The 18852-nt window shown below is 41.4% G+C and overlaps 1 protein-coding gene across 6 annotated transcripts in view; it reads left to right on the top strand.

The window, feature by feature from the left end:
- Positions 1 to 18852, top strand: part of DCLK1 (doublecortin like kinase 1) — a 350985-nt gene that overhangs the window by 233865 nt on the left and 98268 nt on the right. For all 6 annotated transcript variants that reach the window (XM_065533147.2, XM_074021841.1, XM_015439144.4 and 3 more), the window contains exon 5: positions 17380 to 17496. In XM_065533147.2, coding sequence (XP_065389219.1) covers positions 17380 to 17496 — 117 coding nt within the window. The remainder of the gene's footprint in view (positions 1 to 17379; positions 17497 to 18852) is intronic.

Here is an 18852-nt window from a genome sequence, read left to right as displayed (position 1 = left end):
AAAGAGGCTTTAGATGTTTCTAACCTTTTCTTCTTTTCTTCACTTTGGAATTGAAGATAAATCACATGTACTCAGAGACGTACTTTAATGTCTGTCATTTAGAATAGGAGGGAAAATAGATAAATGGTTCATGAAGAGGGTGCTTTAAAATTAAACAATACAACCAAGGATTTTATTAGACAGTTGGTAGGAAGGATACTTCTCATTAAAAGGAAAGTCAAGTAACAAGGGAACATGAGAAACAGGATAATAAATACTAGACTTTTTGGCTAAAGTGAGGAAAAGGAAATCTGAAGTTTTCAGACTAGGACACATAGAATTATCCTTGATAATTAACTATCTCTTAAAATGTCTACCTTACATCGGATGAATGTGAAAGAATATAAAAAGAAAAAATTGTTTAGAAATTGTTGGACTCCAGGAGAACTTTTTCATTCGTAAATTTTCATTGCGTATGTATGTGTGAACATGCTTTCCTCTGAAGGATTCTTTTTTTTTTCTTTCTTTTTTTTTTGAGACAAGATCTTACTATGCTGTCCAAGTTTGAAGTCCTGGGCTCGAGAGATCCTCCCACCTCAGTCTCCTGAGTAGCTGAGACTATAGGTGCTTGCCACAGTGTCTGGCTTGAAAGCTTCTATTTTTATTGCTATAACTCTGTCCTTAAGAAAATAATCTAGCCATATGACATAGGTGATTAAATTATGCTCACAAGATCAGTTCCTGAATAATTGTTTGCCTTTGGTTTTTCACAGAATAGGAAACTGGAAGTTTTGTTTTTAAAATGATACTAATGGCCGTTCTCTTCAAACAGAATTTCCCAAATTCCCGTTTCCTCATCGGTCTTTCCCACCCAGTCTCTTCCTTCAAAGCAACTTCCTCTAAGCCAGGTGACAGGAGAGGGCTGAGAAGCAAGTCCAGCCTCCCTTGGGAATTGTGAGCAACTAGATCATGCCCCAGAAATCCGGAGAACAGGACAGCAGGTCACTTACATGATGGCAGATATGTTGGCTGACTGTGAATGACTTTAAGAGGTTCCACCTTGTACTTAAAGACCCACTAGAGCTGCTTAAATATGCAAGTCCAGCCTAACACTGAGATGGTTCCCAAGAATGTCCATTTCTACTTGATTCAGCCATTTTCAGGTGTTCTAACCTCACCTCCCTTCCCACTCAAACAGGTCACCTGTGGCACTTGGATCACCTGTAATTTCCCCAAGCAATTTACTAACATGTAGCATTGTTAGCAAGTATATCACTTATGTGACTGACAACTGTAGGTAGCTGGATTTATGTATGGAGACAGAGTCTCATTTTGCCAAAAATATAAGCAACGCAGAACTATTTCTTCTTTCCAGTTGGATTGCAACTAACGTTTAGGGCAGTTGGAATTCAGCTAAAAACACAGTTGCTTTCTTAGCAGAGAATGACTGAAAGAGGACTGGCCATGGGCAAGCTTAGAATCTACTGAAGCTCCTAGCAAGTGTAGCTTCTAGAAATCTACCTTTTACTCATACTGAACCTGTGAGACTTTGTCTCCGGGTTTTCTAAATGTTTTATCCTATTTAATCTTTAAATGAAATAACCTGACTTGCTGTTTTCTCTGGAGCAGTGAAAATGTCAGGAAAACTACTGACAGACTCCACAAAAGCTATCCTAACATGTGGGCGTTGTCTGGTTCATGTACTGAGTTATGATAAAAAGGAAAGAATTTATTTTATCCCTGTTTCCTGAGTTCTCTCATGCTGCTTTCTTCAAAGAGTAGCCTAGAAACCCATAGGCATAACTGAGTCACCAGAAACTAATTCATATGCAGCACTTAATTGCATTTCTCCAGTGGATCTCACACGTGGCACTCTTCTGAACGCTTTTAGAAAAGTGGCATTGCTTGTGCGACATCAGGGTGAGCTTTTTCTAACATCCTTTGCTTCTTTAGGATAGGTATTTCTGCAATCTCCCAAGAAGTCGTTAATTCTAAAGCCTGCCAATATTTAGAGTAATATCTAAACCATTGCCCAGAAACATGATTGGCTGCCATATTTTTAAGTGGCCCCTTGGAAAGAAATGAAAGTTTTCTTAAGAAACTATTCGCTGGGCGCAGTGTCTCACTCCTGTAATCCCAGCACTTTGGGAGGCCGAAGCAGGCAGATCACGAGGTCAGGAGATTGAGATCATTCTGGCTAACACGGTGAAATCCCGTCTCTACTAAAAATACAAAAAATTAGCCAGACATGGTGGCATGTGCCTGTAGTCCCAGCTACTCAGGAGGCTGAGGCAGGAGTATTGCTTGAACCCAGGAGGCAGAGGTTACAGTGAGCCAAGATCGCACCACTGCACTCCAGCCTGGACGACAGAGCGAGACTCTGTCTTAAAATAAAACAAAACAAAACAAAACCAATTTTGCCTTTATCTAGCAGCTTTCCCTGCTGTGTAAGAGAATACCTGCTACTACAATTTTACTTCTCTCCTCTAGGCAGTACTATTATTTTAGGTACAGAGCATCACCCATCACCATCACCGTAGTAATTATTTATTATTGAAAAGCAATCACAAAGTACTCCCAAAGTTTTATTTCTTAAGACCGCACAATCGGATCACGAGGTCAGGAGATCGAGACCATCCTGGTTAACACGGTGAAACCCCGTCGCTACTAAAAAATACAAAAATCTAGCTGGGCGAGGTGGCGGGCGCCTGTAGTCCCAGCTACTCGGGAGGCTGAGGCAGGAGAATGGCGTAAACCCGGGAGACGGAGCTTGCAGTGAGCTGAGATCCGGCCACTGCACTCCAGCCTGGGCGGCAGAGAGAGACTCCGTCTCAAAAAAAAAAAAAAAAAAAAAAAGACCACACAATCAATATTTTAATCATCACTTTTGCATGGTAAGGCCCTGATCATTTTCATTTTTAGATGACAAATCAGCAACCTGAGTTATACATAAAAATATGAATTTGAAGGTTTTAGGGTATGCCTAATTTAATGCCTGATTTTTGTGTGTGTTCTGCCAAACACACATTTGTGCTACTCATCAATTCCCTGAAACGGCTAAGTTTCCTGGCCTCTGCGATTGTGCTTATTCCTTGAAAGTAAAACCTCTTGATTAAATTCCATCCCAGTGAGACTTTGCTCAGGAGCATGTTCACATCACTCTTCTTCAGTATCACTTGATCCCTTTAAAATAAGCACAGAGCTTCATTCAGCCTGTCATTTATTATGACATTCTGATTACTTTCTTTACACAACAGTCTGAATATTTTGTTCCTGGCCTTACAGTTAGAGTTTTTGTTCTTGGTTTCCCACATGAATTTGTATTTGTTTATTTATTTATTTTTGTTCTAGTATAGTCTGAAGGGAGAGTTTTATTTTTATTGTCTCTGAGATGACAGTGCAGGCTCTGAGATGATTTTGGTTGGAGAATAATCTTCCCAAGTCTTGTCTTACCTCATTTACCCAAGGTGGATTCAGGTTGGAGGTCCTTTCTCAGGAAAAGCCTTGGCTGACTTCTAGCCAAACACAGATACCTCATTCCCAGTGGACAATCTCTGTTCCCAGTCAAGCTTGGTGCCCACTTCACAGAACACCTGGAAGCTTTCCAGAAGCTTCCTTTATATAGGAGCCCCTCCTTCTACCAAGAGCCTGGTCCTCTTTCGCTGACCTGGTGATGACCTGAACAAGGCAGGCTCACCTTGCAAGGTGCTAGAGAATGTCCCTAGCCAAAGTGACCCAAGGTATTGGGCAGCACAGAGCCTGTGGCTTTGTTTTAATGGAATAAGAATGGACCCTATTGTAATCTAAACTATGACGAGTCATTATCCAAAACAATACCCTTACCTTTTGTGAATGACACACCTGGGGTTCTTGACTGTCATCTCTGTGTGGTCCGCAGAAACTCCAACCATTTCTACTTTCTCAGGGAGCCCCCTCCAGACCTTTTGACCCCAACCCACTGGGGCATGTGCTAGAGTAGGTTGAGTATTGGGCCACCAAACCAAAGATGCACACTTATCCTTGCTTTTCTGCAAGACTGGGATAAAGTCAGGCTTAAAGGAGCCTTACCCAAGGAGACAGTCAAATTTTATTTCAGTTCACATTGCTACGCTGTTTTTATTGTTGTTAGTTCCTTTTGTTTCTTCTTCTTTTCTCTTGGATGAATTCTTCTTCATTTTCTAGCTCTCCATTCTTGAGTAATTTATCTATTTCTTGTTTCTTATCTAGTTTTCAGATCCTCCCCATCTTGTAGCTAATTAAAACCAGGTGGTCATGAGCTGACACTATATATGAACTCTTGTTCCATTTTCAAAGTCTGCTTTCAGCTGGGTCTCAGGATAATAGTTTGTTGTTTTTGCAAATTTGAGTTGGGATAAAATCTGAAGGAGGACAGATATTTGCTGTTTTTTTCAAGACCAGTTTGTCTTGCTAATTTATCTCCTCATACTTTTTAGTTTAGTCCTTTTTTTTTTTTCCAAGTGGCACATTGCACAATTACTTCAAACCCCGAACCTCTGGATTTCCCTTGGTAATTTTCTTATGGATCCACAGGAGAATGGCAAGAGCTGTCTGGTCTGTGGATCCACGCCATTGGGATCACAAGGGTTTTTAATTTTTTTAAGTGCCCCAGGTTCTACCTCCAATGAGTCTAATTCAGTAGGTTCAGGGAAGGGCAGGGAATCTGCAGTTTTAAAGAGCTGGAAAGTCTGTCATTTATCTAGAGGAAGACTGTAAGCCTTTTTAGACTCTTGGTCTCTCCTGCACTTTGGCACATGAAGCCACTGCACTGTGCAAGGCCATCAGCAGGATTCACTCGTCAGTACATACACAAGGAGCATATAAGCTGGGATTGCCTGTCTCTCTGCCCCTGTGCAATCCATCCTTAAGCTTTGCAAACTCTATCTCCTCATCATATCCAAGTCGTTCTTTTCTATCCGTTTCTATCACCTCCATCCTAGGCCATGCCACCATCCTTTCTCACCCAGAATAACCACTTTGCAATCTTTCCTCTACACACCAGCCAGAGTTCTCTTTTAGACTCACAAATCAGACCACATCACTGCTGCCTTAGTCCATTTGTGTTGCTATAAAGGAATACTTGAGGCTGGGTAATTTATAGAGAAAAAAGTTTGCTTGGATCATAGTTTTCTGCAGACTATACAAGAAGCATGGAACCAGCATTTGCATCTGCTGAGGTCCTCAAGCTACTTCCACTCATGATGGAAGGGGAAGGGGAGAGCTGGTATGTGCAGAGATCACATGGAGAGACGAGGCAAGGGAGAAGGGAAGGTGCCAGGCTCTTTTTAACAACTTGCTGTTGGGAGAACTCTTGCTGGAACTAACAGAGCAAGAACACACTCATTACCTCATGGATGGCACCAAGACATTCTGGAGGGATCCATTCCCATGACCCAGTCACCTCCCATTAGGCCCCGCCTCCCACATGGGGGATCAGATTTCAACATGAGGTTTGGATGGTCAAATATCTAAACTGCATCAACTGCCCTTGCTTAAACCCCTCCTAACTTCTCTTGCTTGGAGTAAAACTCAAGCCCCTCACTTGGTCATTTCAATCTTGACTTCATCACGGTGCCTGCTTGCCTCTGTTTCCTTTGATCTATCCATGGCTGACTTCTTCCTGTGTTCAGAGCTCAGCTTCAACATCCTCCACACCAAGAGACCTTCTCTGACCACCAGCATAGAGAAACCACTCCCTCAGTCCCTCATTGGCACATCACCCTTTTAATTCATGGCAAAGTTCTTATAAACTCAGCTCTTGTTCTTGCTTTTGTTTGTTTGAGGCCCATTTCCTCCACTGGAATATAAATTCCACAAAAGCAGGTACCCTGTCAACAGATACACTACAGTATCCTGGCACCTAAAACAGCAGAGACTCAGTAAGTGTTTGCAAAACGTACGAATTTAAGTTGAGTGTGGAAGTATGAACAGAAAGTTAACTAGGCAAGGTGGCGAGGAATTGTTCCTTTTGCAGGGAAATAAATATTCCAGGGCCCAGAGGCAGGAGGTTACTTAGTGCATTTAAGAAACTAAAATAATGCACCCAAAGAAAAGGGAGAGAGAGCTGAAGCAGGGAGGGGCCTTTCAGGCTACTCTAAGGATATTCTCGAAGAGCAACAAAGAGTCCTAGAAGGGTTCTAAGCAGTGGAGCAGCAATACATTTCCTGACAAAAATGCTCAAGAGAGGCTGGTATCAAAGTGATGTCATACACATCGTAGCAGGCTAAATAGTGGTCACTGAAAGGTTTCAACGTGTAAATGTGACCTTATTTGGAAAAAGGTCTTTGCAGGTGTAATTAAGTTAAGGGCCTTGAGATGAGGGGATTATCTTGGGTTATTCTGGTGGGAAGCAAAATCCTATCAGAAATGTCCACCTAAGAAAGAGGTCAAAGAAAGAACACAGACACACAGAGAAGTCAATGTGAAGATGGAGGCAGAGATTTGAGTAATGTGGCCACAAGCTAAGGAATGCCTGGAGTCACCAGAAACTATAAGAGACAAGGAACAGATTCCCTTCTAGAGCTTTTGGAGAGACTCCAGACCTGCCAACACCTTGATTTCAGACTTCTGGCCTCTAGAACTGTGAGCAAATACATTTTGGTCATTTTAAACCACGAAGTTTGTTGTAATTTGTTACGGCAACTAAAGCATACACTTTGGAAAAAAGATAAAGAGAAATCAAAATTCAGATGTGCACCATTATGCACATGAGTCCATCCAATGAGTGTAGGCCCAGCGTAAGCGTGAGATTGGAGATGTTCACCTGCTGTTTCCGCAGTCAATCTTCCTTCCCTTGTGAGCTGTTGTCATGATTCTCTAGAAGATAAAGGTAGGCCTATTTCACATGACATGCCCCTCAACTGAAGTTAGCTGCTTTGTTTTATGGTCAGCTCAAGAAATGGTGTCTATCCAAGTGCCAGAGGACAGACTGGCAGGGAGACAGGGTGCCACTCTCCATGGTGTCACAAGGAATAAATGTGGCCACAAGGAATCAGACATATGAGTAACAGAAAGAGAAATGTACCCAGCCATAGTGCCGAGTGCTGCAGTCAGCTAAGGGAGAGCCATGTGTGCTGTGCACATCCGTGAAGACGGACCAAATGAGAACAAACTAAGGCTATTTATTCAGAGCTTGCTATAGCAAGGAGTCAGCCACCATCATCTGCGCTTTGGCAGGGACTCACAGGCAGGCAGAGGAGTAGGAGTGCTTTAGAGAAGAAAAAAAGGGAAGGCTTTCCCTGCACCCTGATGGAAGCAGTCGGTGTGGGGAAGATGTAGGCAGGCTAACCAGAAGTGGGGCACCCTATGGGATTGGTTAGAGGTGCACATTTGACCCTTTCTAGTTGGTGCTAAGTTGGAAGTGGAAACAAAAATTAGGGACGCTGTCACTTATTAAATCCTGGCTAATTTAAGGTCAGTTCTTACGAGGGTTATTGTTTGGCTTCCTGGAATGTTACTAGAGCTAGACCATTGTAATTTGTTATTGATTTTTCTGCAAGTCCGACTTAGAGTGTGCTACCTTCCGGTAGGCTGTCATAGAACGGGGGTTTTCCCTCAGCGGGTTGCTGCGGGTCATGAGTCAGAGTTCTGTTTGGTTACATGGTCTGGCCATTGTTCATCTGTATATTCAGTCTCTCAAGGTGATCAGACGTCAGTGAAGACTAACAGGGCATTGTATTTGGGCTGAACAATGTGGAACATATGACATGTGGGAGAAAAGACCCTTGGCATCTTTGATTTATTCAAACCTCTCACTGAAGACACATGGGTTTTTTTATGAGAAGCAGCTCAGAGCCAGTCAGTGTGGGCCTTCTCAGTTTTAATAACTGCTTTACTTTCAAAAAGATGAAGATTTGGTGAAGCTTCATCGGCCAATGAAAAGGCAGCAGACCCTGGGCAAAGCCCAGCTGGGAATCCATGGCGGAGAAAAAACGGGTGTCTTCGGGGACACGTTTTAATGCCAACGAGGTTGGGTTCTTATGAGGAAAACAAATGTACCAACTACACTTGCATTTAGGATTCAGAAAGATGAGACCCAGACTACCAACCAGCAAAAGGGGTACATGTTTGTATTTTTGAGGCAATACTGCCAGGCTTAATGACTAAAGTTGAAAATCCCCACATCTCAATAGGTAAGAACAATATAATCTCTTGCATGTGTACTTGTATTCAATCCAAAATAGTGAGGAACCCCATTTTGGAGTTGTTTCCAAAGGGTAATTGCAGAGGTCAAGTGGTACCTGGAAGGGAAAGGACCTTACCTAGAGGGCAGCCTGATCAAGGGCCATGCTTGTGGCCCTTCTGCAACACTCAGGTTCACACACAGAGTGTGGAAGTCTCTTTCTCTAACCTCTGCCCCATGACATTCTTCATCCTCCAGACTCTCAGCTAAGAAACCAAGGCCCCGTGTTCCCATGTTCTCAGGATGGTTAAGCAGTGGGTACTGCTCCAATTTTAACAGACTATTGGAAGACCTTCGGCATTGTCAGTTACATCACTTACACTGCAGTGTAAAGCCCAAAACGCAGTTTATGCCTGCCAAACCTGCAGAAAGAATATATGGATGCCTTGTTTAGAGACTCAAGCAGGTGGTTGGTGATGGTTTCATTAACACCATGGAGGAAGAATGTAAGAGTTAATTGAGGGCCCCTCTGGGGAACATTGCCTAATGAAGACATTGGCAGTGGTTCTCTACCAGGGGTAATAGGCCCTCAGGGGCCATTTGGGAATGTGTGGGGATGTTTTTGGTCACATAACTAGGAAAGAGCTACTGGCATCTAGTGGTACTGGCATCTAGTGGGTGAGGCCAAGGACACCACTAGCAACTGGCACAAAAAGGTGCAAATGACATGTGGGAAAAAGGAAAGATCAGTATCAAATTGAAGAAACTAAGTTCTGGTAGAACAAGGAACAGATCAGCTTTTCATGCCCAGTGTCTGCAAACCTTCCTCTTTTTCTGCTTTCCCCCAGGATTCAAACTCAGACAAGGCAACATAAACCAACTGGGGCCCTTGTGGATGAGAGCACTCAGGTTTGACAGAAATAAGATAGTAGGAACTTGGGTTTACCGAGCAATCTCCCGGAGCTAAACCGCCTATCCCTCAGGACACCTGCAGACCTCTGCACTGTTATGTAGGAAAAGATGAACTTTTCTCTTATGTGACTGTTAGGGAAAACGAAAGTGTTTGGAAAGGAGAATCATTCATACTCTCAGAACAGTAGATCTGAGCTGTGACTCTTGAGATGTTAATACAGAAAATCCCAGAGCCGTAAAGCCTTCTGCAGATGTTACATAAGGTTTCAACTCCCAGCAGTGCCTCCAGAGCGCCGTGCAGGTGCAGGAACACGTGGGCGCCATCTGGAGTGCTGAGCTGGGTGCTCTGGAAGTTGTGGTGGGCCAGTGGAAGTGCTGGTTTAAACATACGTCCCTATATTTTTAGAAGGTCCTTTTAAAGTCTCAGTTTCTGGGACTTTACTCTCCAGCTAAGTTACTCCAGCTGATGCCTTTGTCTCCAATTCAGCCTGCCCCATGCCTTCTTTTTTACTTTTGTGTTTTATGTATTTTTTAATTTTTGGCCAGATGTGGTGGCTTATGCCTATAATCCCAGCACTTTGGGAGGCCAAGGTAGGCAGATCACCTGAGGTCAGGAGTTCGAGCCCAGCCTGGTCAACATGGCACAACCCCGTCTCTACTAATAATACAAAAATTAGCCGGGTGTCACAGTGTGTGCCTGTAATCCCAGCTGCTCAGGAGGCTGAGGCAGGAGAATCACCTGAACCTGGGAGGCAGAGGTTGCAGTGAGCCAAGATCGTGCCACTGCACTCTGGCCTGGGTGACAGAGCAAGACTCGATCTCAAAAATAAATAAATAAAATAAATAATAATTAATTTTTATGTTTACATAGTAAGTGTATATATTTATTGAGTACATGAAATATTTTGATGCAGGCATACAATGCATAATAATCACATCAGGGTAAATGGGGTATCTGTCACCTCAAGCATTTATTCTTTGTGTTACAAACAATCCAATTATACTCTTTTAGTTATTTTTAAATATACAATTAAATTATCCTTCATTATAGTCACCCTGTTGTGTTATCAAATACTAGATCTTATTAATTTTTTCTAATTATTTTTTGTACCCATTAACCATCCCCATTCCCCGCCCCCACCCCTCTGTAATGCCCTGTTTTTAAAAGCTGTGTTTTAGAGTGTTTGGATCTTGATTGCTTTTATTCCAGACGTGCTGCATGTGGAGTTTGGGGAAGCAGCACTTATTTCAAACCCCACAGGCAGTAGGATGGGAGTCTTACTATGGTGTCAGGATTCACTCAGAAAACAGGTGGAGTAAAAGAAACAAGATGGGTCTCAGTTCTTACTAGATGCAGGCCCACCCTTTCCTCAAGAAGCCTACATGTGGATTTTCCTGTAATGCTGCTGTGAAGTATGAAAATCATAACATTTCTGTAGAAAGTAAACTTTAGTTGTCCATTACACCAGGATGACTTTGCTCAGCTCAACCAGGCAGACAAGCTGGAGACTGAGGATGCTGGAAGATTAAAACATCATGAGGCAGGAGGTGATGAATCCCAGGCACTGGGGGTGCTCAGAAGGAAGCTGGACCACCACTTGGTTGGAGTGGAGACAGGAGGAGAGAATATTCCTGAGTTAAGGAGACAGTTGACTCGTTAACCATTGACAACTTTGATATTCTAGAGGGGCATCTCCCAAGGGGAGGGAAATGAACATGTCGGGGCAACTTATTGGAGAATTGGAGAATCAGAATTGCAAGTTCTTTTTGTCATTGACTTTGTGCCATTTTTATAAAAAGGCTGTGGAACGGAATGTGCTTCCTCACTCTATTTTGCATATAGCAACAGAGAGGAATATTATTCCATTTACAGGCTTCGTACCTTTGCCAAATTAAGAGGAAGCTTGTCTTTGTCATCAGGGTAAGGCAGAAAGCACAAAGCATCTACTGCTCATAATGGATTCTTCTAGATGAACTTGTCCATTTCCTGAACAGTTCAGAAAACTGAATTTAGAGTTGAGACATATTAAGAAGCCTCTGCCTAAGAGTGCTTTTATGCTGGTTGGTTTCAAAAAAGAGACTAGAAAAGAAAAAGCATTTCTTGTTTGAAGAGTATTCCCTAGCCAGCATGCAGCATGTCACCAAGGCTGTCTAGGCACTCAAGGGACTTCACCTATGCCTCGTTCAAGATTCTCCAGAAGGAATAAGTGGCCCCTTTGAATGCATGGACACTGTGTGAGCTCAGGTGAGCCACTGGTGCCTGTGGTGGAATTCTGTAACCGTTTCTATTCTTCAGCACCTTCTATAACACTTCAGCCTACCTACCAACTGTTTCTGAGTGGGGGGAGGATCTCTCTAAGTGGAGGTTCTCCTGCCACCGGGAATGTGGCCAAAGAATATGTTCCACCTCCTCCTTATGCATCACCATCTGGGCTGTCTCTCTAAATCTGTCCATCAAAGAATGCCCATTTCTTGAGTTCATGTCCTAGGTGAAGGTGAGAAACAATTTAACTTGTATAAATCCCCAAAACATTGGTAAAGCTAACGTTAGTATAGATCGTGTGGGGAATGATACTTTTCACCTCAAATGAATGTAGGGACTAAATAGAGCAGAGATTTAATTCAATGTTGCTTACTTGCTTGCATGCTATGGGAGGTTCAGTCATCAGAGAACCAGTTCATGAGTTTGATCTGATTTCCTGTCCTTTGGGTAGCCTGCAGTCTTTAGGAACAAGATAAATTACCATCTGTTAGCTTCCTTCAAGTGGCTCACCTACAGTCCTTCGGTGTCATCTTTCTTACGGAGTGTCTGGGTTATCCTGTTTCTCCACCACCAAAGGAAATACAGCCCTCTTAGAGAATTGGTCAATGAAATATAAGGGTGCCAAGAAACATCAGAGTAAAGAAGTAATGGCCCCAAAGGCAAATGCCCCCATATGAGAGGGGGAATGGAAGGTACTGCTTTCTTCCTTGCCTGAGGCTATGAAAATGTCCTTTGTGTGAACAAAAAAAGGTTTTCTACATTACTGGCCATTTAAATCGTATTATTGACAATGTTTCAAAATTGTGGTTATCAGCTGATGTAAATTTTGGCGTTCTCTCTAAAGCCGTGCAGCATTTGTTCCTCCCTGCATTTTCACCATTATAAAATACAATTCCCACTTAAATTAATCAAAACATGGAAAATCTAAACTGTATTTGGAAATATGGTTGGGGTGTTTGTGTGTTTTTTTTTTTTTTTATAATTTACGACTTGGCACTGCAATATTCTTCAACTGGATTTATGTTGACCCATTTTAGAAAATGCAGTTACTATAAATCTTTTGTTGCTGTTTCTGATTTTTGTTATTCAACCCAAGCCTTTGGAATTATTCTAATCCTCAATATGACTCATGAAGTATCACTTTATCCTAAAGGCAAGTGGTCCAAGAGTTGAAATATTTGTAATTATCTTTCAGACTCCATGATCCTCCAAGCTATTACTTCATTATAATTCCGTTTCTGAAAGATGGTTTGTTTCTTTTTTTTCCTGATATAATAAACATTTTGATAGACAGGTAGCTTTTGTATCTTGAATTTCTTATTTAATGTTGATATGAGAGCAGTTGTTTGCAGTTCTTCCCCTGATGCACCATCACCCATTTTTCTGCCGCTGACCATGGACACCAATAGACATTTCCCAGGCTTTTATCATCAAGGAACACCTTGCTTAGGCCACAGCCTCAGATACTGGGGGTGGTGAGGAAGCCACCAAACCAAGAAAGTTGGGTTTTGATGCAAGTCATTTCATCCCTCGGAGACTCAGTTTCCTCGGGTGTAAAATGAGAGTTTGGGTTAGTTCAGTAAATACCGAGAGTTCACACAAGTAGTAACAGGATCAGTAGCAATTCGGGCTGATATTTATCTAGCAGCTACTTCATGATTTTTAATATGCCAGGAACAAGTTAGTACCCAATGGAGTATAGGAGTGGGGAGACAGACTAATAAATGAATAATTCTGACTGATTAATAATATGGTGAGAACTCAGTTCAAGAGAAGCAAGGGAAGCTTTGGAAGCATGATAAGAGGCCGCAGGTTTTTCTAACACTTCAAACATTTAATGAAATACCTACATTTCTTCTGATAAGAAGAGCTGCTTCACAGAAATACCAAGTTTCTTTTTGGTACTTGGAAAAATGTCAACTAAGTGTGGTAAAGTTGGTTGTATCATGGTGACCTGGATTGCTGGTTAGTAGTTATAGCCGCAGCTAGCAACTCAGGCACCTGTGCCAAACAGCATGCCATGGACCCTAAAACCAACTTTTTAATGCACATTGTGGATCACAGATGGGTATTATTAACAATGTGTACCATCTGGTAGCTTTCTATTTCAACTATTCATTCTTGCTCACTAGATACTGAGCTTTTAAAATTATTGTTGTAAATTTATGTGACTCTGAATGTTCATAACCTGGGACAAAAAGTTCTGGTCATCTGCCCTCATGATCATCTTGATTTTGATTTAAAATGAGAAAATTGAATGTTACTTAATAGCAACGTGTTGCATAAACCAACACTTTTCAAACATGAGGTCCATGAAATAAAAATTAGCAAAAAGAGGCTTCACTGGTGAAAAGACTCCATGCACCACTACCAGATGGTAAAGGTTTTAAGTTCCAAAACTTTGTATTGTTCTCCAGCATGCCTGCAGCTCTCGATGCGTAGCATGTAGCGGCCACGTGATAAAAATGTACCTGGAAGCGTACCAATGGGCCAGCAACATTGTGGCATTCCAGTTTGGTTACTAGTGTACTTCCAAAAGGCTAGGCAAAGGTCTAAGCTAGGACAAACTCCAGGACGTGTTGTCAGTGGCGTGGTCAGAGCCATGAACTAATTTGAGATCTTCTTGGCACGTTCCAAAGCTCTGTTTTGTGAATCAAAATCTCCACGGACACCTCAGGCATTGTCCCATGTGAATGTTCCTGGTTTTCCTATTGTATTTTCTGAAGTTATTAATGTTGTTTCTTGGTTACTCCTATCTTTTAATTTTTGTCAATATTTCTGTATGCATAGATTTTTTTTATTTTTTTTTTAAACAGAAATATCTTGCAGGGTCACTGGGCAGGCCAGAACAGTGACAGTGGCCCAAGTAACTGTTGGGGAAGACTGGGCAGGCTCTGTAATGCCCTGATTCATTTCTCTTTGCTTTGGGCTATGAAAACAAGTGGAGGAAGAAGAAATATCACAAGGCAGAATTTGTTTCCTCTTCTTTTTAATCTTCCCTCTTCATTTTCCCCATTTCAATTCATGAGACTCTCTAGGAGACACTCTCTGCCATGACTTATCTCCTATTTCTTGTCTTATAACATCTGTATTTCATATACACTCACATCTTTTCTTACTAAACAATTTAAACTACTTTGTTGGTTTAGATGTTAGAAAAAAAGTAGAAAACGATGTTTATATAAAGCAATTCAGAATATATAAGAGAGAGAAACATGTTTTGAATTTAGAAAATTAGAAATTGCATGGATAGGGAAGAAAAATTTTGAAGTTAAAGTCAGGCATCAGAATGAGATCCGGAATGATTATGAGTTTGTTGTTACTAAAGCGTAAAATGCGATTTAAAATATATAATGGAAAAGTGAAAGTAGTTTAATTTAAAACTACTATCCTAAAAAGGTTCACCACATTTGAAAAGCTAACATATTTCAACAACTACCTACAAAGATAAATATTTATAACATGATAGACTAAGTGTTAGATTTTCATATAGAATACACTCTTACAAACCAATAAGAGAAAGTAGGACATAAATAAGTAATTGCAAAAGAAGAAATCCAAATGGCTAATATGTATGTGGGAAAAATGTACAACTTTACTGGCAATCAAACCAATTCAGATTTCAAAAAAGGAAATAGAATATTTGTTTAGAAATTGGCAAAGATTTTTTGAAAATATAATACCTAACCTCAGTGAGGGACCCAGCAAATGACCACTCATTGTCTGTAAAAGTACAATTTGAGGCCGGCACGGTGGTTCACACCTGTAATCCCAGCACTTTGGGAGGCTGAGGTGAGTGGATCATTTGAGGTCAGGAGTTCGAGACCAGCCCGGCCAACATGGTGAAACCCCATCTCTACTAAAAATACAAAAATTAGCCGGGCATGGTGGAGGGTGCCCTATAGTCCCAGCTACTTGGGAGGCTGAGGCAGGAGAATCTCTTGAACTCGGGAGGTGGAGGTTGCAGTGAGCCGCGATCATGCCACTGCACTCCAGCCTGGGCAACAAGAGTGAGACTCTGTCTTGAGGAAAAAAAAAGTACAATTTGTTTGAGTTGGACTTTCTGGAGGGCATCATTCAGAGCTTTTAAAAAGTTCTTCTCTTTCAACTCACCAAATCCACTTTGTTCAGCAAATTCTTTAATTTTAAAATTTTTTATTTTTATTTATTTATGTTTTTGAGATCTTGGCTCACTGCAGCCTCCACCTCCCAGGTTCAAGTGATTCTCCTGCCTCAGCCTCCTGAGTAGCTGGGATTACTCGCGCCCACCACCACACCTGGCTAATTTTTGTATTTTTAGTAGAGGCGGAGTTTCACCATGTTGGCCAGGCTTGTGTCTAAAATTTTTTATTTAAGTTGGAAAATACAAAGAAGAAATCCCTAAGGAGTGACCTGACTTTCCATCAATAGGGGAATGATTGAATAAATTGTGATATAAACATATTACAAAATATGATGCAGGGTTTAGAAAAACGGTTTTGATTGCTATGGATTGACCAAGAAAGATGATTATAATATATAAATATGAAAAATATATAAAATATGTCACTATTTTGCCATTTTTATAAAAAGCAAACAAAAACCTGGCTATGTATATATGTCTTTATATAAGACTTAGAAAAGCTATGGTAAGATCCATACACTTAAAAATGGCAGTGATATTGAAGGGGAAAGAACAATATCACAAAGGTAGTGATACTGAAGGGGAAAGAACAAATAGCTATTGCTATCTTTTTAATTTTGAATTTATAATTTTTTAAAAAGAAAAGGGTCGGTAAATATTTCTGAGCACCCCCAGTGTACCCTTGGTTTCTGGCTACTAGAAACTAAGTGTCAAGTGCCAGGGACTAAATCTATTATAAGGGAATGATAGGATAACTGCATACTCACTTACAAAGGTGTCGCTGAATAATTATTTATAAGGGTGAAATACTGAAAGCAAGTTACATATTCAGTAGTAGGAATTCAGTTAAGTAAATTATGGTATTCCATGCAGTCGGATGCTCAACAGCCATTAAATAACAGAGTGAAAATGCTCACAAGATACTGTATTGTGAAAAGGGCTGGTGACAGATCAACATGTATCAACAAATCCTAATGCTGAAATATATAAATGCATAGAAAAAATTCTAGAAGTTTGTATACCCCCCCTCCAAAAATAAAGTGTCATTTGATCATGGGTTATTGGGGGTGTTTTAAAATATGCTTTATATTTTTCCATCTACCGTGAACATTGATTATCCTTACAAGCATACAATTTTTGTTAATTATTAGAAGCAGTTTCTTGAGAACAAGATATGTGGCTTTGCACAGCATCATAATTGGTCAAGGGAGCTCATTAAGAGAGAAATAGAAAGCTCTCTGCCATTTAAGATGTTCAGCATTGAATATAATGGACGTGAACACTGAGAATTTAAATCTAATAGAAGTGAAGTTGTTTCTTATCCTCAAGCCACAAACCATTTCACAGACACAATATAAGCTCTGTGGCAGCTTCGTGTGTTGGCACAGGCTGGCAGGATGCCCTTGTTGCAGGGAAATACCACCTCTTCACCAGTTTTACCCCTTCCAAGCAAATGCTGACATCTCCCACATATCATAAAGACACACAACTATCTCCGTGAGGACCCACAGTAATAAACTTGGTCCTGTTGTGGTGGGTGGGATCTTCCACCACCACATTTCTTGGTTTATGAAGTTGACCTTTCTTCTAACATTTTCCTTGGAAGCAACAACAGTTTATCCTAAGAGACCCACACATACAGATAACTCAAGGAGTGAGTAGACAGAAACCCAACAAAACACCTCTTTATTAGCCTATATCACTCCCAATCTAGCCAAAATATTATTGTAAGGAATGTAACCTAGGGGGATTGAAGTATTATTTACTTCCATGTCTAAGAAGCCCATCGTGTCCTTCCTCTTTGTTTTCTTGGTTCCATTGTCATAGACAAGAATCTGTCTGGTGGGAAGTAGATGTGACTGAGGATGGTCGTATATTTCTACTTCCAGGTTTATTGTGCATTTTGAGTTGGTGTGTGTGCCATTAACCCATAATGACGTGTGGTTGTTGTTCTTTCCCCAGAATGTCGAGTGGTGAAGTCCACTTCTTACACCAAAATAGCTTCATCATCCCGCAGGAGCACCACCAAGAGCCCAGGACCGTCCAGGCGCAGCAAGTCCCCTGCCTCCACCAGCTCAGGTAAAGCAGCAGAGGAGATTTTGAAGAAATTGCCTTGTTCCTGACACAGGATGAGCAGAGGGTGTGCGAAGCCCAGAGTGTGAGGTTTTTAAGCGAGTGTAGGTTCCGGTTTATAATTTTAGAACATGTTAGAGCGGTTGAACAGATTTGCTGGAGTCTAGCATATTGGCTGCAAGAAAAAGCATTGAGCTTCAAAATATGTGCTTAGTGAAGATTCAGGAAACCCAGATTTGCCCACAAATAGAAGAACGTTACCATCTTGTATCATTTCTATCATCGAAGTTAATCTTTCAGATTCTGGAAGTCTCTGTTAAAGCATTTATCCTACCTGAGACTGGCCTATGACAAGTTTCCCATTTGTATTCGCTGAACCTTTGTTAAACACACTTTTGGCTCTCAGTTTCCTTTCATGGCTCTGAAGCTAAAGGTAGTGAGATTGAGAGGGTGGAGCAGGGATTGCTGCAATGACCTTGGCCTGAGCCTGCCTCTCAGTGGGTTCTAGTGCTGGTGTTGGAGAGGCTGTGCATGCACAAGATGAGCACCTCAACCCTACCTTCTCCTTTTTTGTTTTAAAACTGACATGAAGTCAGTTAGAAAGTTTCTTATTCATTTATCTCAGGTGAAGAGTCTGTATCATTATTAAAGGGAATTATTTATTAAATGACACAAATTGTTGATTGGGAATTATTAAATGATACAAATGTCAAAGTGATTGTTGCCTGATTTTATGAAGACAAGAAGCTCTTATAAATGAGAATAAAGACCTCTGGGGCCTACTTGGAGGCGTTCTTTTACTCCACAGCATTGGCCAGGGGGAGTGTGAAAAGAGCTCTCAGCTGAGGCTGCCTAAGAAGGAACTTTCAATAGGGTGGATCATTATAGACCGTTACAGGTCATGGGCCGACTAGACCACCCAGCCCACCTTGATTCTCTAAGAGTCTCCTTCCCCTTGGAGTTTTACCAATTACTGCTATTCTCTAGACAGATCTCCAAAGACCACCTTCCCCTCTGACTCTCAGCCTAGGGTGGCATCGATGGGCTGCCAATGCCTCCTTCCCACAGCATGGCCTGCATCCTAGCCAGTCAGGAAATATGTTTCAGAGCACAGCTGGCACTTGAGATGCATCTTGTTTGCCTCTGTAGTTAAGGGTGAGCTGAGAACTCCTTCCTTAGTATGACACTGCTCATCTAAATAGGATGGAGCCCTAAGATGAGGCATTGCTAAAGGATGAGGCAGTAGACTCAAAGCTTAGAGTTCATGAGAGTCACTTGGGAACTTGGTGAAGTTTGTCATCCTGACCCCCCACACCCTGAGATTCTGAGTAAGGACCTAAACCTGTGTTTCAGCAAGTACTC

Source organism: Macaca fascicularis, chromosome 17 (genome assembly GCF_037993035.2).
Source record: "Macaca fascicularis isolate 582-1 chromosome 17, T2T-MFA8v1.1".
NCBI lineage: Eukaryota > Metazoa > Chordata > Mammalia > Primates > Cercopithecidae > Macaca > Macaca fascicularis.
This window is presented reverse-complemented; position numbering and strand designations above follow the sequence as displayed.